Here is a 23,959-nt window from a genome sequence, read left to right on the forward strand (position 1 = left end):
CACGTGCACTGAGGTTGTACTCTAACAATTCATATTCAAATTTACGTTTTCTTTTCTCCCGGGATGTGTCACATTTGCGCGTGGATACTTTGTTAAACATTTCCACAGAGGGTGAGTTTGCACGATTAAAGTTTTTTTTTCTTTTCTTTTTTTCTTTAAAAAAAATAACCTCTTTCTTTTTCCCTCTCACTTTTGTCACACACTCGAACATTTTGGCACAAAGCATCAAACTAAAACTGATTTTTTTTTTCGCGACACACACCGGACCACAAGAAGAATATTTAAGATTGGAGCTGGGCACGAAAATAAACACACACACATACACACGGGGAAGATCACAATTTTTTTTTTCTACTATATTTGCTAGTCTTATTATTACGTGGGCCACATTTTAGGATCCGTAGGGTCACAACTTCTTTTCACGAGTGCGTCAAAAAAACGTGATTAAACTGCGCATGATTTTTCCTTTTCTTTCTCCTTTACTTTCTTTTTTTTTTTTTGGAGGCGAGCATATGATTAAAAAGTCTTATAATCCAATTTCAAATCAATTATATCAATCTAACCTTCATCTCCCAGCGCTCTGCTGTGCCTAAATCCAATTTCATAGAGGCCTAATCTGGGTAATTCATTGCAGAAGTTCATGATGTAATCTTTGGCCAATCTGTTTTGCGTTGAAAACGGTTAGGTGCATTCCGTCCCACCCGACACATTTAACATTTAGACTCATCACTATTCACTTTGGCACTCTCTCATTGACTTTCCCCTCTGAAGTTTTTTTGTTTTTGTTTTTGTTGTTGCTGAAATTGTTTCGCCAATTTCAGACACAGAGAGCAATCGGAGAGATACATCCAGATATAACCGGTGGGGTTTTTGTTAAATTAATTGAATTATTTTTATTTGTGATAACGTGCAGCACCACGTTAAGATGATGCTTGGCTATGGTGCAGCTATTTATTTGAAGGCTGATTCTCTCTGTTGTCGCTCTGGCTGTCTGATAATTAATTAAGGTGGAGATGATTTCAGCCCCAGTCGTACATTTTTTCGACTGAACTGAAAAACAAACAAACAAAAATTAGCAAAACTTTATTTGCACCTCAGGCACTGCTTTTGTGTGTTTAACACTTAATCTGGATAAAGTGTGTCTAATAATTGCAGTTTTTTTTTCTTTTTTACATAACATTCCTCTGTTATTAGTCAACTCATACAAATTAAGGCTAAAATAATATTTGCTTCTGCTTCTGCACCTGCTGAATGTCATTAGGTTGATAATTAGCTGTCACAGATCAGCTTTCATTTTCTTAATTTCTCTGTCCAAGCTCTCAAGCTGCGCTGAAATGTCCCCAGGATTCATTTGCTCTTGCCTGAAGCTTTAAATGACTGGATTTAGAAATCTTTTTAATCATCTCTGGCCTGGTCTTTAAAAACAAAAAACAAAACTTGCAAGTGTCACAAAACAGCTTAATATCTGTAAATGCTGACAAATGTTTTGGTGCTTAGCCTAATAACACAGGAGTGGTCGAGTACAAGGTGGAGGAAAGGCGGGGAAATGTGTGGAGAGAGGGCCTGGCTCTCATCCTACATCTTATTTCAGTGTCGCCTACTAAAAAAAAAACAAACTCCAGCAGTGGCAAAGACCTGAGAGGCTCAGGTTCAAGAGGGAGGACTTGGACCTGTGTCCACAACTCAGGCTGGAGGACAAAGAGGGGCAGTGGGAGGAAAGCCAACTTGTTATTTGATTAAGTCAACACATGTACAGAGGTACTGCCAAAGAAAAAGAAAGAAAGACGGGAAGAAAGAAGTACATTTCTAAAAAAGAAAGTTTGATTTTAATATCACTTTGCAGCTCGACGGTTTCACATTTTCTGTATCGACTGTCGAGACCAGTCACGGCGTATCTCTTTATAAAAGTAATGATATGAAGTTTCTGCAGGGCACCAGCATTCATCAAAACACATGTCATGGCTCACTGTAACAGAACACAGCCTTGTGCCAGCTGCAGGCCTACAGGTCATGCACTGCTTATGAACAGAACCTGAATATCTGCATATTTCTGGACAGGCTTAGCAGAAGCCTCTGTACTTGCCAGGCCAGACATCTAAAGGGGTGAACGAGCGACTGTAACTGCAGTCGAGGCACTCAGTGCGCAAGTATGCAGCAAGGAAGGTACACGCTGACTCTATGTAGACTCTGCCTATACCGTGCAACTGCAGAAAGAACCACGCTCAGAATACATCAGCACGTATCTGTTTATGCTCTCACTGTGACAAATGCAGCAGGCCGATTCAGTCGGCGCAGTTTATAGTTCATTCTCGGTTTCCTTACAGGGAAATCATCCCTATAGGCTTTTTCAGGCTCGGTGATTCAGCTTCGGAGTCACATCCGTGACAAAGAGAGACCTGTCACACAAATATCCTTATGAATTAGTCAAATTAATGTGGAACGACTGGCGTTTAGCATCCCAGGTTTGCCCCCCGCCCCCAGCCTCCTCATTCAGACAGTGGTGCATTTGCAATCTCGAATCAGATTTATTACTGAGAATTCTTCTCTGGATTCAGCCGTGGAAACGCCTCGTGATAACTGTTTACCCTCCGAATTGGCATGCTACTTGTGAAACAGTTAATGTTTTCTTCTTTATGCACACCATATGGCTGTCAAATGATGGGGAGAAACCCACCGTACGCAGTCTTACGCCACAGTAAATATGCACACACATTGTGGTAACCGGATGATAATCTCACAGGGGAGATGACTGTTGAGCGATTTATGATTCACTGCGAGGCAGTGCTGCAGTTTGTTCGCCGATTTTCCTTCTATATTTCAATATTATCGAACACGTTGAATCCGTTTTGCAATGCTTATAAAGCGGCTTTTTTTTATTATTATTATTATGATATCTCTAAAATTGTTTGGCAAATTTGATTTATATCGCCAAATGTCATGCCTCAGAGGTTGCAAGTCATTTATAGCGATTTAGTGACAAGTCACAGTCAGCTGCAGTCGTATTTTGCTCACTTTCGGGCCTGATAATCTAAGATTTATGATAAGAAATAGGGCTGCTACAGATTAAATGGTGATATGATAATGAAACACACAGGCCTGGCCTTTCACAACGCACACTGTTGCAGCTCTCCTTGGCAATCGCTGCTGAGAAAAAAGGGGAGAGGCTAAGCGAGGCCGCTTGTCGTTTGAATTTTTGATTGCAACCATCTGCGTCGTTGCTGGTGTCATTTATTTTCAACGACAGCGCGAATCTTTCCCGACTTTCCCCTTTGGGGGTTTCTGTGTGTGTGCATGTGTTCTCAGCTCAGCAAAATGGAAAGGGGGAAAACAAAGAGAGGGAGACAGGTCTGAACCCATACGCTATGGCCGACTGTCATACGAGTGCCCATGGCCTTCCTCTGCCTTTTAACTGCCGAACAGAGCGCGCAGCTGGTATTAAAGTGTTGTGTAAGGCCAGCGGAAAATAGTTTCATGGTTTTCTGTTCTGACACTGCTTCTTCGGGGCATTTCGTCAAATTCAAATTAAAAAAAAAGAAAAAAGAAAATTGTGTCTTATCCAAAAAAAATTGACTTCCCCCCCTCCCCTCCTCCCTTTATTCCGTTGGGAAGAGTAGAACTTGTTTTACCGTGCTGTCAAATTTCCTTGCTTTTGCCCTCACCTCGGGCACAGTGAAACTGCGAGAGAGCCGTCATGTATAAGAACATATAAGAACAAACACAATAGTTGAGGATTAGAAGGACTTATAGGTGCAATTAATGTCTGAGGACATGACTGGAGGCCAGAGTCCTCCTATATGCACTCTGGCATGTTTCACCCACCTAGCTGGTTTTACCTAGCTGCTAACTTTTCACCAGTTTATTCACCGCTCGAGCGTAGCCAAACTACACGGGATCAATTTCAGCATTTGCACTTAAAAGTATCTGAAAAATCCCAAAAATATTTTTTTATTAAGTGTTTTCTGGCCAGGCCTTTGAACGGCTTTTTTTGACCTTCTACAAAGATGGAAATTTTGGTGAAAGAGGCCCATTGTCTTGAGCTCCCATCTGGTACATATTGTGCAGTGGCTGTGTGCAGCAGCAGCAGCAGCAGCAGTAGTAGTAATAGTGGAGTGAATGACTGACTCTCTCCTCATCAAACTGATAGGGGGTGCTCTAAGGCTGCCTGACTTAACTCACACTTGATAAGGCAGAGTAGCAGGACTGTCATAGGGTGAATATAACTCCAAGTTTATATGAGTGTGTGTGAGAGAAACACAGAAGAAGAAGAAGAAGAGACAGATTTAAAGTATGTGTGCTATCATGTCAGACAGCCCGGTTTCATTGCCATCATCACGCCTTCCCCAACGATGGCATGTTTGACAGCATGTCAGCTATGCTCCTTTACCTATCAGGCTTGTTCCTCTCACATAGGAGTTTATACTGAGGAATTAGACACTGTCTGTCACCGTGATCGGCTACATTAGTCTGTTATTCTTTCATGTTTCCATTTTGCCGTGCTTGTGTCCAAGATTTTTTTTGTTGTTTTTTTGTACCACCCTCCCGTCCCGCAAGCATTCCACGTTCGGTTCCTTCTTGCACACATGTTTTTCTCACACAGGTGAGCCTCGGGACAGATGAGTGCGCGGGTTTCAGAGAGGGGTGCGGTTTTCAGAAGATGTCCGACTGATATTCCAGTGGCACAGTCACGGTGCCAACTCCTGCTAATTTACTGCTTTCAGCCTCAGGCCGTGTTACTCAACCATAGGTTAACAAACAGGCCTTTTCACTATTTGTCTCTGTCTCTCACAGGGAGAGAGAGTCGAGTTCAAATGCCCAGGTGTCTGTCAGCTCGCTGACTTGTACTTGTCTTTTTTTCTTTTCATTTTCGCATTTCTCACACGAGGATCTGTGCCTCATGCCACCTGTCTTCTTTCTTTTGTCTTTTGTCTTTTCCCCAAAGTAAAAAAAAAAAAGAAAAAAAATGAGGACACCCCATAACGTTAGCAGAAAGATCTCCTGCACCGTCCTACTTGTATGCATTGCACATACATGCAGAGTTACATTGCCTGTGTGAGCGAATCATGGTCACAAGCTGTGAACTGTAGGTAAATATGCGGCTGTGTTCCTTCTTTGCCGCCAAAAGATTATGAGATGGAAATTATTTGGCGGGCATCCAGGAAGCCATCGCCATTTAGAGAAAAGATATTTGGCATCGGATCATCACTCCAGGGCGGAATGAGAGGACTGGAAAGTGTGTATGAGTGTATACGTGGGCGGATGGGTGATTTGGTAAAGGGGGTGGTGGGGTGGGGGGAAATCATAGTTACAAAGAAATATTTGAAAATGATAAATAATAATAATAATAATGATAATTTGGTGAAAAAAGGGATGCGTTAGTATTCATCCCCAATCCTGCCCGAGTTTAAGCGTTATGACAGCGATGCAATGCCTCCCTGACAGTTTGAGATGGCTGATAAGAAGGTTTAGGATCTTTGCTCTGATAAATACAGCAGAACAAAAAAAAAGAAAAAAGAAGAAGAGAGCGAGAGCACACACCCTCTTTGTCTAATCCTTGCAATTATTAGGGTGTCATGTTTGGAGGAAAAGAGAAAAGGAGGCAAAGAAGAAGGGGTGTAGGGGGAGGGGTGTGGGGGCTTGGGGGGGGGGAGATGCGGGCGCTAGAAGTGGAGACGCAGCAGACAGGCAAGTGCTGCTATGCTTCTCTCCCAGGCATCAACACCTCTCCCTGGGTACCCGCTCACTCAGACACGCCTTCAGTCTCTGGAGCTTCAGGTTTCCTTGGGGCTCTTTAGAAGAGGACACATTTCCATACTGGTACATCAGGGTAGTGTTTTAAAATGTAAAAAAAAATGGAGGTTGTCCATGAGGGATTTACGTTAAGCTGAGGGACAGAGTCTGCGCCATCGGGGAGGAACAGAGGGAAGGATGTGTAATGGTTATTAATGACCGTGTCAGATCTGTAAAGAATGAGATTTACTCTCTTAACAGGACCTCGGGTTTGGCTTTATAGATTTTCTGTCTGTGGAGAATACACTGTTCAAACTCACCTGATCCATTCATGTACACACATGCACTTAGACATGGCACTTTTTTTCTCTTCTCTCTCCTTTTAATTTTTCTTCTCGCTGTCTTATTCTAGGATGCACACAAACACGAACACACACACTCACACACGCGCACACAGGGTGGTGGATGTGGCCTACGTTACTCTACACTTTGTTCTGCACAAGCTGGGGCTCCCGTGGTGTAGGGAGCCGTCTAGCTATGACAGCTTAGTGCAGCAAAAGGCCCTCACCGGAAACCAAGCCTGCACTGTGAGATGAATAGCTTCCTGGCCACACACACAATCACACAGGCTGATATGCACACAGACACACATACACGTGGAGTTTATGTGTTGGGTGCAGCCCACGCAGATCTCTCACGGATAAGCAGTGCAGGTGTTTGCCTAGGCGAAGCAACTTAACAGCGGCGTTGTTTTATGCCATGAAAGTGACACACAGTTGTGACTGTAATGATCATCTTGTGTGGTAGGAAGAGATGGCTTTCATCAGGTAATGGTTTCAGGGATAACTAACCTCGCTGGGTGTTTTTTTTTTTCCTTTACCTCTCTATATTTGGCTCTAACTATCTTACTCCTGTCTTTCTTAAAATAACAACTGACTGACCTCTTTTACCTTCCCCTTCTTATTTCGGCAGCAGAGGCCAATCATGACTCAGGGGCAGGATCTCCATCTCCTGAGCTGTCCACTCCAAGCCCTCGGAGGAGAGCATCTGGAGAGCATGACCTCTTGACCTGCGGCCAGTGCCAGACTAACTTCCCTCTGGGTGATATCCTGGTTTTCATCGAGCACAAGCGCCGTCTGTGCCGGGGGCCCATTGGCGGACTGGGGTCCTTCTCCAAACCTGGGGAAGCTGGCGGGGTTATGGGCCTTCCCATCTCTCCGAGGGCCAGGTCACTGGAGCTGGGAAGAGGGGCTGTTCCGGTGGAAGTGGGCGTCCAGGTGACCCCGGGAGGGGAGGAGGATCAGGAGAGGAGGCTGACCCCAGCCAAAGGGATCTGCCCCAAACAAGAGAGAGGAGGTAAAGAGATTGTAGCGCACCAGTACACGTCTAGACCATAAACACAGAGGTCGGGAAAGAGCTCTCTTGTCGCACAAGAGGCGCACTTACATAAATGAGCATACACATCCACACATACAGTTTTATATCTGTGACTTCAGAGGACTTGCTGTCGTCTTGCTTTCATGTTACTACACTTACCCAAACCTTAACCTGCTGTGTTGAAAATATCATGTTTTTTGTCCCTGTCAGTAAGACACTTGGCCTATCATGGCAGAGCAAACGGATTTAGGTCCCCACAACATGAGTAATACCTGGATCGGGCACGCGGGCACACACACGTCTCTCACCTGTCCGAGACAGATAGCTCTCTTTAAAGAATCCCAGCTGTTTGTTATTTTGACAGTGGCCTTCAGGAGGGATTAATGTAGCCTGAGATGATTTTATTAGAGTGAGTGAGAGCTGCACTGTGTGTCTATTCTGCTCCATTTTAAGTAAAACATCACACACACACCAAAACACACACAAACATACACAGGCACACACACACACACACACACACTTGCGGGCCTCAAGGACTTCTTCAGCTGAAACCAATTGTGAAAGAAGGTGATAGAGGAGCCGCCCCCAGAATGTGTGTGTCTATTTGTGTGTGCCTGTATTTTTTCCTTCTTCTTCTTCTTCTTTTTTTTGAGTGCACCTCACGTGTCTGAGCGTTTGTATAGAAATCCTGCAGCATATGAAGAGGTTAAGAAAGCTGATTAAAATTCATCTGTGTGCGTGGTGAGGAGAAGGGGATTAATAAAGCAGCAAGGCCGTTCATCTGGCTATGAGGGGAAGGGAAAGGCGGAGGGGTGGGGGGCAAGGCCTGGAGAGTGCCAGCGCTGGAGGGAAACCAATTCAAAGTTATCAGGAGAGACACAGTCACCATCACACCCGAGAGCTGGGAAGGGTATCCAGGATTACACAGACTCCAGTAGAGTCAGAAAGGGCTCGTTAGAAGAGGGAAGATGGCTTCATTGTGAAAGTTACCAAGTAGAATTACATGCGAGATTATGCAGTTAATGCAGGAGCTGGTCAGCACAATGTTATATTGTTACGTCCTGGTGTAAAAGTGAGGCTTTAACAAGTGCTGTAACACACTAATTTATAATATATTTACACACATGTACAGTAGAAGTGACAGTGAACTTATGACAGCAGGCTGTGGCTGTCTCTGGCTTCACAGCACAGCAATTTTCAACCACTGCATTTTTAAGTGGTTCGAATTCATGCTGAAAGTTGATTTCAAGTATCTGACGCCAAACTTGATGAGATTCAGTCACCATAGTTACAAACCAGGCAGGTGTTCAAAATACCGACAGGCACTATTGTGACCCTGAGTAAACCTCACTAAGTTTGCAACATTATTTTTTATTTTTTTTAAAGATTGTAGCAACCGAGCTGATATGTGAAACGGTATCTTAACCTCACTATGACACTTTTGAGCTCCACCAGCTGCTGTCCTTTGACAACCACACCATATTTACAGCGACTCTAACCTAAATTGGGTGAAAGACAAAACACAACTCCTATGAGAGAGAAGGACTGCAAAGACATGCATGCACGGTTAGTGAAACCATCAATGATGCACCACTATCACAGTAAAACAGGATGCTGCATCACATACAGACACCACAACGGCCAAATCAATGTCATTATGAGAGCAACGAGTACAGGGCTCACAACAATCAGTAACTTTTACAGACGCAGCAAACAGGCAAAGACGCCAGGCACAGAATAGCACACTTGGCCGTAGCAGCTGCACTGCCTGACTGCACACACACACACACGCAGAGTCAAAGGCACAGACAGGCCACTTGATCTGAACATCATACACACCAGCAACACCGATCTAATGTAAGCAATGACAATAACTCAAGCACAGCCAGTAACAGGCTGCTGTGTGCTTCTTTATTTCAGCACTGTGGACAGCGCGGGGACATTTAAGCACAACCCGCCTTGCTTGCACCTAAAATACAATTTCTTATACGAAAAAAAAAAAAGCAGTCGAACTTTACAAAGGCATCTGAAATGATTCTCAGTGAGGGAGGACATGAAGTCCATGCAATCTTATTTTTCTGAACAAACATACATGATCCATGTTGTCTAAAGTAGGCTGCCACCTGTTTAGGCCTCTGTGTGCGCTGGATAAGTGGCTGTTTTACAGTAGACAAATGTGTAAATCTGTGCTGAAAAGCACAACAGCTATAGTATGATGTGTTTTTGTGCAAAGACATGAAGATAGCTTTCAGATATCGTTCGTCATATGCCAGTGGAGTTGAAGAAGCTGTGAGGTCTAGGGCTAAATGGAGACAAAACAGGCTTGCACCAGTGTTCAGGCTCTTAATGTTTACCACGTCGCTTAAATTAGAGCTTCCTTTTGTCCAGAAACATGAATATATCGGTATTTTTCCTCTTTTCTGCCTGCATGGTTTACCTTCTCTCAGTCTCACCATGGCTAAGCGTCTCTCAGCAGTTACATTAACTTCCACATTTACTTGTTAGACCCACTGCAATGTGCCCATTTTTCAGTACTACCCTTTTCTGCAAGTGTCCCACCCTCCTTTCTGCGGTCTTCTACTAAGCATGCCATGTTATCTCTTTTACTAGTGTGCATTAAAAAATATCTTTTGATAAAGGAAAAACAAATTCAAATTCTTCAGAACAACATCAAAGGATTGAAATGTAAAGTTTGACGTAATACTACGTCGTTGGCAAACGTTACCTTTTCCTTTCATTCAAAAGAGAACTGCTAGCAGGCGGCCCCTAAACCTCCTCCGCCTTTGTTTGTGAAGACTTGAAATCTGATTAATGTCATATTTAAATACAGTCTAAAATTTCTAAACCTTTCATATATTCTAAGCCTTACTTTATATACGATGTGATGAATGTGTACCGCCCACTTATGGATCGTAAAGGAACTTCACACAGTAAAGGTAAACAAAGAATTTGTTACATACTGAAATAAATAAAATAAGTGAATAAAAAAATAGTTAAAGGTTATACTAGTTAAAGGTTCTTGATGGAAAGATTTTTCTGTTAATAACGTGTGGAGTAAAACGAAACAAATTACAAAACAGCATTTGTCCTTATCATTTAGACACACTCCTTCCTGTTTAGTGAAACAATGTTGCATAAAGTTGAATTTAGCTGAATAAACTTACACTTTGAGTAAATTATTAAAATTTATATTTTTATGTCTTTATATGTGCAATATTTTGCTATAAACTTTCAAAAACATTTGTTCTTGATTTAAAAATATACAGTCGTGACCAGCGTTGCACTGTGAATACATTTATAAAGCAAATGTATTAGAAGAAAAAAAATAGCAATGATACTTTTCATATTTTTAAAATATAATTTCAAAATACCCATCATTCAATGTGCCAGGCTTTACAGAGTTAAAGACTATTACAGGTTGCAGCTGCATGTACCACTATCATACAGATTGGTTAATATCTACTGACCACAAACCTGCGACAGCTTGTTTTTTATGTACCTGCTAATTTTAGCATACAACGATGTTGTTTCCCTTTACTAAGACTTTACCCAGTAGTGGAAAAAAAATCAATTAGAAAAAACCCCCCAACCAGCACTGATAATTGTAAAAGCTTTTATTAACTGTCTATTTTTTTCCCGTTAGACTTCCAAAATCAACTGAGTGTGAAACATTGGGTGGCAACACAAAAGCAAAAATAGTGATTTGAAAGCAAAAAAAACAAAGATGCTATACATTTTACAGAGGTGCTGAGCGAATGTTTAAAGGAGGGGGTGAGTCAACCTGTTACAGCAGCAGTCAGTTAGTCATTCACACAGACAGTCTTATCACTAAGAGAACAGAACATGAAAGCACTCGAAGCCCCAAATGAAAGAAAGGAGGATGGCTTTGTTCAACACATTATGCTGCCACTCAAGGCAGTCTCAAGTTTCAACCAAATTAGATTACATTATTAGGTCTAATTACGTCCAGTGTGTTAGCAGCTCTCACATTTGTACACGCACACACTGTCGCATTGGCTTACACGTGGTATTGAGGAAGTTTGGGGTGCGCAACCAGATGCACGCAAATATTTGCAGCACAGGAGTCGACACAAAACACACAGGTAAATTAGAGTGTGTATCTGACTTGCGGGAAGATGAAACAAGTTTTAATGTAAGCATGCTGATAATGCATGAAATGCCTGGGCCGTCCCTGCATATCTAACATTATTAACCCTCTGCTTTCCTCCCCCCGGTCCTGGATTATTTTTTTTTTACTCCTCACCTGGCTGTGTTTTATAACATCCTGTCTGGCCTCTTTGTCTGTCAGCTTCCTTGCTTAAACTGCAATCATGCTGCAAGGCTAGCAGATTCAACCCCAAAAGCTGCACGCAGACACACACAAACACACGCGCGCACACACACATGCACGCAAGCAAATGCATACTCGACGGCGTAAATGAAAAATGGCCCTTCTGTGCCCTGTTTGTATTTTTTCCGGAGTTTCTCTTGCTGATGCATGCACTATGTGTGCACGTGTGTGTCAGAGCTTTGTCAGACTATGTTAATATGCGCGCGTGTGCGCCTGGGATGAATTTGTATATGTGTATGTGTGGGTGAAGAATGATGCGTGTCATCCAGAAAGCGAGAGGTTGTCGCAAGGGGAGTGTTAGTGTACTAAGACGACCCTGGCCCCGCTTTGAACTCCTCTTAGGACTGCTGTTGGGCCCCCTTGGAGCACTTTAAGACATCCAGCACAGACGGGTGAAGTCGCATCATGACAGCCTCTTTCTTTTTCTATCTCATTCTCTCCCGCGCGCGCAAACACGTTGCGAGGAGCTCAAAGTAAATATTTCATGAGGTGATGTGAACGACAGTGACATCCTCAAACGTCTTTCTGTGTTTCTCTCTTCGGCCCACCTCTGATCCCCCTGCTTTCGCTTTAGTGGGCATGTCACTACATTGAGATAAAGATTTCGCGCTGCTTTTTTTCCTCCTTCTTTTTTCTTCTTCTTCACAAACTCAATACGATACCGATACTTCTTTTCTTAACTGAGCCAAAGTAGCACTGGATTCATGATCAAAGAATTCAAATGAGGCACCCGCCACTCTAGAACCGTCACACCTACATTTTCTGCAGGTGCAAAAACACGCAGAGGCATTTTAACGTAAAAGATGTCTTTTTTAGTCCTAATGAAACAGGGATTTTTTTTACATTTTCTATTTTTTTACCTGAAATGAGTCATTATGGTTTCTAGATAAAGGCCTGTGATGTAACCTACAAAAGCAACACTGACCTTTGCTATCAAAGAGGTCAAAACTGCCACAAAATAACGGTGACATTCCTGTTTCCACACCTCTACATTAGATTTGAAGGTGTCCCTCTCCTCTCTCCTCTGCTTTCCTCTCTCTGTTTCTCCCTCCCCACCCTGATTTTTTTTTCTTTTTTTTTTTTGCCCCACCACCCAATGTTCCTTTAATCACCTGGCTTGCTCTCATTTCCATATTAAATAGGCTTTAATCATGAAAAGCAATCAGGCTTTTGCATATTCATACCTTCCCCTGTTCGCCGGCTTCCCTGTCTCGCTCCAGTGCCAAGCAGCCAGTAATCAGTAGGCAGGCGGCGTAATGCCATAGCCCCGGCCCATCGCATGAAAACACACACACTGCGTGAGTTAGAAATAACTTCACATGCTACTTATGTATTATCTCTACTCCAAAAGAGAGAGAGAGGGAAAGCGGGAGAGAGAGAGAGAGAGAGAGAGGGGTAAGAGATAAAAAAAGAAAGATGGCGAGACTGATCCCTGATTTGAGCTGCGAATATTTGTACAGAGGCTCAAGGAAAAGTCGATTTGCATAATGACTTTGTAGTTTTGCATTAATCACATTTGCATATGAAAATGCGTTAATTACTCCTGATGATTTTTTTTTTAACTTGCTTCATTTGATGTCCAAGCTCTGGGGTTGTGATTAGGGGTCACATGGTGGGAGTCGTGGAGGTAGCGTGTGTGTGTGTGTGTGTCTTTTGCTGCGGTCTGAGTGTGTTTCTCTGTCCTTACATGAGTGTTTTGAATGCTTGCCAAGGAATTTATCTTGTGTCTGCTGTTAGGCATGTGCGTCTATTTTAATTTGTGTGTGTGTGTGTGTGTGTGTGTTTCCTAGTTTCTATGAGTGGCAAATATTTCCTTATTCCTCTGCAGGGGGAAAAAAAACGAACACTCCCTCCTCTATTTAAATACACAACACTGAGTAACACAAATTCACAGTATCAATTGCATTAAAAAATAAAACACCCTTTTTTTAAAGCCTCGCAATACACATGTTTGGCTCAGTTTTACATTTGAAACAATGAAGTCAATTGCAAAATACGTCCAGCACATGCATAGAAAAGTAGTTCTATTTTATGCAGTTTGGTCTGGAGAGTTGGCGTGCACGCTTTTGGTTGGTGCTTTTGCACAAAGCTGCACGTAAATCTTCTCGAGTCATCCCTGCTGCACAGCTACAGGCGGTTGCAGGCTGAAAGCAAAAATAATTGGCCACTTATTTATTTGCAATTTTCAGTTTCTAACATGTTAATGAAAGAGCGAGAAGCAGGCTGGACTGTGTGTTTTCTAGGAGCTGCACATGCATAGTAATACTGAACCTGTGAAAACACAGCAAATGTAGTTCCTGCCTCAGCTTTATATTTAGGTTAAAATAATTAAATCCTTTGTGGTGGTTAAAATCTCAATTTTTTGCCTGTGTGTGTGTGTGTGTGTGTGTGTGTGCGCGCACAATTACCGTATATGTTCCTGCCTGTGTATGGGCCCCTAGTGTTGTTGGCCCATAACACCGCGCCTCAGACAGGACCACCCCAGGGGCCGTCTGACTCTGCTTGTGTCTGTCTGTCTGCTCTATGCAGCAGGGTCAACTAGGTCTATAAGCAAGCTGCTAAACGGCACAGCTGCACATGCACACTGCCATAGCATCCAACGCACACACACACAGAAATTTCAAGAAATCCAATCGCATGTGTGTGCAGGAAAGTAGAAACATAAACTGATAAGAGCCACACACACATAGAAAACATATGTGCATGCAAGAATTCATACAGGGACTCTCATCTTCCATTAAGGCCTGCATCTCCCACCAAACACGCACGCGGACATACACACACGGCTTAAAGGCTCCCACATGAAGGCATCAAACACTCCAGAGCCGGCTTTATGGCACTCATATGGCAACAGATTTGATATTTTCCTACCACAGCGGGGGAATAAAACTCGCCACTAATTTGGACTGCGAGCGCCACCGCTAACTTTCAGCATGTGCTGACTGACTGTGTCTTCCAGATGTGTGGACTCTTTGCTCCTTAACGGCCTTACTGAAGAGGCATTAGGAACCTCACACCCCTGGTCCCTGCTCTCTATATATATGTGTACATACGCATGGCGAGTGATGATGGCGCTTTGGGATTCCGACACAGGCGCAAGAGTTTGAGGGAAGCGAAGACCTTACGTTGTGTCAGTGGGAATCTGAATGTGTTTATGCTCTTTGTGTAAATAGCTATAATCAAGGTGTTTCCACCGCTGAACTTGAGCTACCCCTCGCTTCCCCTCGCTGGTGGTGACAATTGATAACAGGTGTGCTTTTATCAGTGATGGGCAATGTTGCAAATCTTTTAAAGAACCTACAGTACGTGCTTATAATTAAAGTATACACGTGCATGGACCTTAAATGGGAACTTGCACATAAACCTTCTCCCACTCTGGAAACACTTCTCGGAGAAATCTTCAAGTAAACATGCGGATAAAATCCTCACATGTGTGCTCAGCTATCGTGGAGACATTAGTGCGTAAACATATCATATGCCCCTTTCAGACATAAATGGAGAAATTTTCGCTCCCATTTTCCTATTGAAAAGTTGCGTGTGTTTGCCTTTGGGGGAGGAAAAGTGGGGCTAGCATTAGGTGTTTGTGAAAAGAAAAAGAGATGGTGCTTGTTAGCCAGTCAGACAGGGGTAATCCTACTTGCCACACCGCTGTTGTTCCTTTCCTCTTATCTTATTAGCGTCCTGCCTCTGATTGGGTGGGATGGTCGCGAGAAGAAAAAAAGGAGACAGCGTTTATGTCGTATTTTTTTTTCCACCTCTTTTTTGCAGGCTGCTTCACCGCAAGAGATATTGGAAGCCTTTCATGGTGCAATTCCTTTTATTTCATCTACTTATTTGTCTTGAGCAATTACGCCGGGAGAGAACACTAGATACAGACAAACATGTGCTGAACGCGAGCTGCCTTTATGCTGGTCTACCACTTAAGTATGAATCAGGAGGGCTCCTAGAGCAATGCTGTGATATACATGCTACTAATACCGCCTTCTTCCTACACGCTACGCAATCAGCAACGATTTACTGTAAGCAGGAAAAAGGAGGGAAGGAAAAAGCATGGGTGCAAAGGTCACCGTCGCCTCTGTTTTTTACACTTTCATTTCTTTCAGTGTTTGTTTTTTCACTTACCAAATCAATCATCTGATTTCATTCACTCACTCAGATTTCAGATACAGAGTTCTGGGTTGAATGGCTCCACCCCATTGCATGAGAAATGACAAGCTTACTAAAATCAAAACTTAAAAAAATAATAAAATATTTTTTTTTCTTTTTTACTTTGTAAAAATTATCTCCATGTTAGAGACTTTTTTTGGTGAAGTCTGGAATTACCCAGACTACAGGGGACATTTAACGGACTGATATTTAATTTATTTCTTCAGCGCTTTGAGCAAACACACCCTCTAGATGAAAGGTTCATAGTTGTCCTTCTGGCCTTATTCATTATCTTTTATTATTATGTTACCTTATAAAAACTGTGTTTCCATCTATAAGAATGGAGAAGAAACATCAGCTCTGGCCTGTTCTTTTTTTTCTTCCCCCCTTTTTTTCTTGGGATGAAAGAGGGCTTGCACTGTCATGTCCATAGATGGCATTGAAGACAGGGGAGTTAACTGCTCAAGGCTAAGGGGCTACACTCTCCCCGTATACTGGCTTAATTCATTCTTTTCCAGAAAGCCCTCTTGCATGTGCCGGTCTTTCCCAGAGCAAAACAGAGCAAGCCAAAATGAAATAAAGCCTAAGATGTTATCAGGGTGATTGGTGCCAGCGGAGCTTGTCTGGGCCTGTGGTCTGGCAGGGCAGCGCTGGCCTGTACCAGTGATTGTATATGTATGTGTGTGTGAGTATAGGTGTGAGTGTGTTTATGTGTGTGTGTGTGTGAACGAGTGTGTGTGTGTCCTAGAGGCACTGGATAGATGAAAGCTTTCTTTAACCATAAGCTATGCAGGAGCCGTGCCAGGAGCAGGAAATGTATCAGCGTGATAAGAGACAGAGAGAAAAACGAAAAAGAGAAAGAAAGAAAGAAAGGAGAGAGAGGGAGAGAGGTCTGGAGCCAAACTCAGCCCTTCATAAAAATGTGTTAGGTGCACTCGTGGCTAATGCTAAAAAATTTGTGAGTGTAGACACACTGAAAATCACACAATCAGTAATGTGTGACTAGATAAAAGCCACTTGACACAGGATATATCCATGTGTTAACACTGCTTATTGGCGAGGAATAAAAAGTGTAGCACTGATCGGGTTCAATACTCAACCTATTTAGGAGCACCAATAATACGCGAGACATTAGAAAATATTCACGTTATGCTTTGAAAAATTTTACAGTATAACTACAATGTAATTATCAAACTTTTTGAAACCAGTCATTTATCTGTAAATTAAAAAAAATCTTGAATTAAAAAAAATTGAAAATGAATTTTCTTTTTAAACTCTTTGAGAAATATAAGTGCTCATTTTGAATTTGAAACCAGATAAACATTTGACATGAGCAGAGGACTCCTCTGGACAACCTGGAATTGCTTTGGACTGCTGCAGTTTTGAAAGAAACCTGTTTAATTATTCCTGCTTGAGTTAAGATTTTAGCTGCTTAACTGATTCCATGTTTTTTTTTTCTCTCATAATGTGCCGAGTGTTTTCTGTGGGTGGCAGGAGTGGACGGACACTACTGTCGAGTTAGGCTGTTGGAAAACATGCACATGTGACTTGACATTTTCTTGCTGAAATAAGCAAGATCTTCATTTTAAGAGATACTATCAGGATATAAGATGCTCCAAACTCTCTATTTAAGGAGCTACTTTTGGCTGCTCCACAGCGTGGAGCTCCGCATGGCTTGTTTTGGCAGATTTCTGCCCTTCGTGATGCAACCCCAGAGGGACGTACGATTCAGTATTAATGGGGCCTTCATGTTTGTGCAGGTTATCCAGTCCATGTCCAATAATACAGTCATAAATCCTGTTATGTTTCTTTCACTTTTGCAGTGATTTCCACAACAAAATCATTATATTTTTAATGCAGGAGCTGAAAATTACCCCCATTTAGTAATGTGTGTAAACATATGTCCACACATTTAGCAATCATAGATCATGTTTTCAATTTCATGCTATTCTGACATTTGCCCATACAGTCTTTCGTAGGCATGCTCTCTCTGGGATGTACTTTTTATACCTAATTATATTATTTACTTGCCCTGTTAATTGTGAGATAATCCCCTAGGTGTTACATTTGTAACCTTTTGCTGCCGCATGCCAAAATCCTTTGAAAGATGCCATCAAATTTTGAAGCTTATGAGTTTATATATTTTACAATCAAATTCCTCAGTTTCAGTATTTATCATGCTGTCATTTGTGAATCGATCACATTACCAGTTAAAATGTGTATTTTGAAAACTCAAAGAAATGCCAGTGAAGTGTGTCAAATACACACTCCTGATGCCAAACTGCTAAATCCATTTAATATTTGTTCAGACATTTTAATGCCTAACATAAACCAAAACTCAAGTCAAAAAAGACTTAAAACAAAACACCACCCTGTCATGCTGCCCAAACACTGGCCAGCACATTTCTCAATTACATTCTGGTTAAAGTAAGTCATCTCTTTTCTGCTGACAGCACGGCCAATGCATTCAGCCTCTCCTGGGTTACAGGACTTCTCAGAAAAGTCTGAATTCTTGTGGAGGTTGAAAATACCTCCGAGCTTCTGCTGTCGTCACGGGTATGGTGTAGGGCTGGGAAATACGGATCAAAAATCAGTCCGCTGCATTGTCAGTCTGAATGGTGATACAGGATATGTGAATCTCAGCATTTACTGCCAAAGTTAATGTGAGTGTTCACTGTTCACGAACAAAAATCAATATTACACAACATATTTAGTTTTTGTTTTTTTGCCAGAAGCTTTTTCATTTTACATACGTCACCATCATTTTTTAAAATAACCACTTTACTTTGTTTTCACTCCTTTAGGCATAGTTTGGTTCCTTTGAAGTGGGGTAGTATGAGGTACTTATCTATAGTCAGTTTATTCCCTACAGCGGATGATCGGCACACAGAAGAGCTGCTTCTTAAAACTTACATCAATTTAGTGTGCACTATATTTAAGGACATTTTTACCACAAACAGCCCATTTAACAAGCAGCTAAAGCTATTATATTGCTCTTGTCAAAGCCTCTAGATTCCACTAACGAAAACTTGCAGAACATAGAGAACATAGCTGGGTCGCTGTGTTGTGAGATTCTTGTTCGGATTTATCAACTAAATCTTTGAAGAGAGCCACTGCTTTCTTGAGACCCATTTGGTATGTAAAGGCATGTGCAAATTAAAACCCTCCAGCCAGTGATATTGTTCACATTGGACAAAAAAGTCAATAGTCACATGTGGTATGACATCAGTGAGTCTGGACTAAGTCTAAACAGGCAATATGGCAGCTGGCACGAGATCAAGAAGTCAAAAAACAATATTAAAAAAAGGATTTAATGGTTTTGCTGTAGTGACATGAACCATTGTGGAGTCCTAGCGAGAAAAAATCTAATTCTTCATGGTGTGTGTAGTGGGAAGAACCTTTGTCAACTAATCCAACTCTAACATGTTGTTAGCGTATGCCTTTAAACTCTGAATTGCTACTTATTGCACTGACTTTTGCTTTCCCACCATGCTGCAGGACAATTTTAGAGAGATGCAAAGGAAGAGATAGATGTTGGAGAGATGCAAACACTGGCATAGTTTTATGGGATAAACAGGTCATCTCACCCAACTTTAGTTTTAACCTTCATTTTAATTTGACACCTTATCCAGCCCTAGTGCGGTGACGAGATCCGCAGTAGATTAACGGTCCCAGAAAACTCTACTTCAAGGTTCTTCTACAGAGACAGCCTTCATGGGTCATCAGCAAACAGGTGGTGAGCTTAGCCTTGCCTTCAGCTTACCTCCACTGAGGCCTTCAGGGTGTTTCTCAGGAAATGCCATCTTGTACCGTTCAAATCTTTCAAACTGTGGCAATAATAAGGTGATTTGTGAAAGAGAATCAGTCCCTATTGTGTCCCAGTCCAGCACCGCAGACCTACACAGAAAAGGATAAAAACACCATATTTATGCAGTGCAGATAAAATATTCTCTGTTTAAAAATGACCATCCATCTACCTATTCTTCTTCTCAATCTCTTATCTTCTTCTCACCTGGAAAAATTACCTGTCAATCACAGGGCTGACACAGAAAGGCAATCATTTGTGCTCACCTTCACACCTACAGCCAATTTAGAAAATTCCATGCATGTCTTTGGACCGTGGGAGGAAGCTGGAGAACTCTACGACACTAAAACTCATCCTCTCATTGGCAGAGAACCTGCACAGAACCCAGTCAGCAGGTCTGAATCATGCCCGTGTTGTTGTGAGGTGACAGGGCTAACCATACCTCCACCATGCTGCTGATGACCAACTAATGGTCATGTATTCATCTATACATGGAATAACGCAATTAGATTTTACTGTTACAGTTTATAAACAGGTAAAGTAAACTTGAATAAATAGATAACTTTAACATAATTTGTCAGGTGATTTTGAAAATTTGTGGGGAAATGCTTTTTATTCTCCATCTTCAATCTTACAAAGAGAATTACAAGCAGAATGATAAAAACATCCTGTCACAGAACAGATGTAGGCATCAAAGCCTCCATTAATGTGGGGTAAAAACAAATCATTATTCTATGTAGGAGCCTGTTGCTGTTCTGCAATTCTATTTTTTTTACTGAGATTATGTCCCACTTTGTAGTAAGATATGTAAATGTTGCACATAACTGCTTAAATCCTGCAGAAAAAAATGTATGTACATACATTTCACTTTTAGGATTTTACTTTACAAAAAATTATATAAATACATATACATATATATATATATATATAAACTAAATCCATGCAAACATTTGATTAGTTAGATAATGCTTCCTAATAATATAGGATAAAATTTTCCGGTTAGTCTCTGGCTGCCTTTAACATCTTAACTATGCAAAAATGGCCAAGACCATTTTCAGAATTGTGTATTAGTATATGTCCACTTACGCCCACTATTAGTGATTACATGGGCTAGATAATTATTTGAACAGATTAACCTTATTCAGCCTCTAATGCTCTGCTCTCTTTGCCTCTCCCCTCACCTGTGCTTAGCAACATGTGCTAATACGCCCACACCTGTCATTTGTTCCTTCTGTTTAAGAATTGTTAGCTGTTAATTTGGTACACATTAAAATCCTCTGGAAACCCTAAAAACTGACCAGAGGATTGTCCAGGCCCCTGTTTTCCATGTTATCTGCCTAATAAAAGCTAGACTGACACCTCTTGCTACTTTTCTGCCATCTAATTACAATAGAATACAGTTAGTGGTTTAACCTCTATTAGCATGCTGAATAGCATTAGCACTCAGCATTATTTACAAAGCCTTTGCTACTTATATATCACCTGAAATGAATCCATAAATCTCATCTGCCAGGATTTTGAAACAGCTGGCATGCACTCTTTTTCCCCCACAACTGCAGGATTTGTAAAATATCATTTCTGGCAAGATAACATTGAAAATTTTTTACCTGAAATTTCTTAGCTTAGCAAGGTACCCAAGGTCAGCTAATCTACAGCACGTCTATGTCTGCTCGCTCCCTACCTGCAAAGACTGCTGCTTATTGGAGCCAGTGGCTGTGTTTGGAGCACAAAAAGGCTAGAATTATATTGAAAAGAAAAAAAATCTACTCAGACACTCCTTATTGTTGTCAAGCAGCAACACCAAGAATTCTCATTTATGTAGTAACTTCCAGGAGGCCTTACCAAGACTGTCTATTTTGGGCTACTTTAGCACTACTAAAGATTATATCAGCTGCAATCTTCAGAAATTAATATTACATTTGAAATAAATTACTTGTAAAACATTAGAGAGGAAAATATCTAATATTACCTAAAATATAAAAAAGACAACATTATATTCGTGTTATAAAAATGCTACAGTGATTTTGATATTGGCAAAATAGAAGTTAAATACACAGAATTTACACAAAATACTTTGAAAATGTTTAAAAAAAATCACATCCTGTTTTGACTTGTCCTTGTGTCAGAAGAAGTCTTCGGTAGATTATTTGGTTTCGATGAACTGTAGTTATTTTTATTTTTTTCAGATCTTCGTGCTTACATTTCTTACATGAGGTAATTCGAGAAGCTTTGTTTTTAGACACAATGTGGGACAGGAGATGGTTTGACATACAGAGGCATTCTTCAGAACTGATAGGAGATAAAAAACAGAATTCCCCCTGGAGACATGACAGCTACAACTACAAATAACGTTTAGCATTTTGCCGCTGGCCTTTACTGGATCACAAGACATTATATAGCTGGGAGAGATGCATAAATACATGGGGGGAGGGGGGGCAGACAGAGGCTGATTAGTTTTAATTTATTTATTTGCATATAGAGACAGTAATAATGAAAATAAATTTTACTGATATCTTGTTTTTTGTGTGCAGTGGAGTGTAATTAATTTGATCTCAAGTACCAAACTCCAAATATTTTCCCTTTCTGTTGGTGAAAAAAGTACAAAACCTTCAATAAACTTTTACATTTACCAACCATCCATTTACACAATAGCTGATAAACTGAAATGTTTTAAGAAAAAAAAGCAATTTTAAAACTATGTCGCAGTTTTTTCCACATTCCATGACCCTTTTATCTTTGAAGGCAAAAAATCTCAACATGTCGAGTTTTGGAACATTTTTCCTTTAAAAAGAAGATCTTTAGAAAAAAGAAATTTAATTTTCCGTACATGTTCACTCCTGTGCCGTAATGCTGGCATCAGTGCGTTTTGTCGTGATAAATCACAGTGATACACACGAGGTATACACAGTGGCATCTGTGGCTCAACATGCTGGTTAAGGGAATAGCATAACAGATCTCATATTCATCCCCTGTAGACACCTGCATGCATGCATGCAATGCTTCGGGGCCCTTTACGGTCACGTTTAATTGCATTTTGGGTAGCGCTAAGCGTGATTTTTCAAACCCCAGGTTTAAATTTGTGAATTTTCCCAAATGCATCCAAGAAGTTCACTAAAAAAATGCAAAGCACGAAGCCCTCAAAACGAACATCACCCAACTGAAAAATGGATGCTTTAGCTGAAAAAACAGCCCAACAAAATAACAGCTGAAGAAAAAGTAAACAGCCAAATGGAAACAAAGGGCAAATAAGGGCAAAGCAAACGCCTCCGAAATGAGACACGAACCGCTGTTTCCTGTTTGATAAAATGGCCGCATGTGACTGTGATATGAGAGCGTGTTGGAAAACCCAACTATACCACAAATCTAAGAGAAGCCCGTCAGCTTTAAAGCTTTCTAAGTTATATCTTGTTTATTTAATCCATATGAGCTGAAGTGTGAAAATGACTGCCAAAGCTCCCCGTTTTTCCGCTGTGCTGAGTTTTTCTGTTAACCAAGTGCACAATTTCCTGGATTTAGCCTCATATTTGATGAACAAATATGTACATTACCTTTCGACCCCGTCCTCTGTATCGATCACAGGAGTTAGATAAGAAAAATGTAAATCTGTGGTCCAACTTTACCCCCCTTTACCACTAGCACTAATTACATGCAATTGTTGTTGTAGTCTCTCTTGTTGCCTCTGCTTTGTTCCTGAAATAGGGGAACAGAATTGATCATTTATATAGAAAAAAGTGTTCATTAATAGTAACTCAGATCACGAAGGTCCTCTCCTTTGTGGCATGCGAGGGGCGAGTTTTATAGTAAGGTAATTAGATTGGAAGGACTTGTGTTCCATTCAAGGCCATGCTGGTGTCTTCCTGTGGGCTGTTAGTTAAGCGGGACTGGCTTCTTGGCTCCAGTGGGCAGAAGCCAGCTGGGAATCATTACTACTGCTGAAAGAATATTTCACCCCGTCACAGAATGGTAGACCGAGATATACACACAATAAGAAGGGGCGTATGCATGCAGACACATATAGGGCACATGGAATGCCACATACATACACATACATCACAAAACCGAGGCACAGAAGCAACATTGCAAAAGATATGATGTGCAACATGTCAATGCAGACGGCTCATCCTTGGGAGACATTTGCAAAAGGATGTGCTCTTTAATACAAGTCAGAACAAACACTACATTTCAGCGTGTTCGCCATATTAAAGCTCACATTTTCATATCATTTTATAATGCCTACATTGTTTTAATTGCGCACATTTCGCTCACATGTCACAAGTCAATTTGCTATTTAGCGCCACTGAATAGCAAATTGGCTCTGTGGACAAAGTGTCCCTGTGGGTATAAGTGAGACTCATTTGGATGTAAAACCTCCAATGAACCAGTGATATCTGCCGTTTGCTCCTCATGTCTGAGACAATACGTGAAAATATTCAGGAGTGTTTCTATTTTAAGACATTTTAAAAGTACGAGTAAAAAAAGGGTTGGGGACGTTTACACCCATAAATTGTGACTCTGTGATGCAATTCACTCTCGTCTCAATTCTTTGTAGTTTC

The 23,959-nt window shown here is 41.3% G+C and overlaps 1 protein-coding gene and 1 long non-coding RNA gene across 4 annotated transcripts in view; one reads left to right on the top strand and one right to left on the bottom strand.

Moving 5' to 3' along the window:
* The window catches only part of LOC116332305 (B-cell lymphoma/leukemia 11B-like), a 37,076-nt gene that overhangs the window by 1,356 nt on the left and 11,761 nt on the right, over positions 1–23,959 (top strand). The window contains exons 1-2 of one of the 3 annotated variants that reach the window (XM_039599198.1): positions 6,339–6,554; positions 6,700–7,083. In XM_039599198.1, coding sequence (XP_039455132.1) covers positions 6,515–6,554; positions 6,700–7,083 — 424 coding nt within the window. In that variant the 5' untranslated portion in view covers positions 6,339–6,514. Of the gene's footprint in view, positions 1–6,338; positions 6,555–6,699; positions 7,084–23,959 lie in introns of those variants that run through there. The other 2 variants (XM_031755221.2, XM_031755222.2) reach the window with 2 other exon arrangements.
* Positions 6,987–21,223, bottom strand: LOC120433239. Its single transcript, XR_005608416.1, has 3 exons — positions 21,088–21,223; positions 19,365–19,498; positions 6,987–7,060 (listed from the first exon to the last, which is right to left on the bottom strand). It is a non-coding gene; the product is annotated as an uncharacterized LOC120433239 (long non-coding RNA).

This window comes from Oreochromis aureus, linkage group 15, assembly GCF_013358895.1.
Source record: "Oreochromis aureus strain Israel breed Guangdong linkage group 15, ZZ_aureus, whole genome shotgun sequence".
Taxonomy (NCBI): Eukaryota; Metazoa; Chordata; class Actinopteri; order Cichliformes; family Cichlidae; genus Oreochromis; species Oreochromis aureus.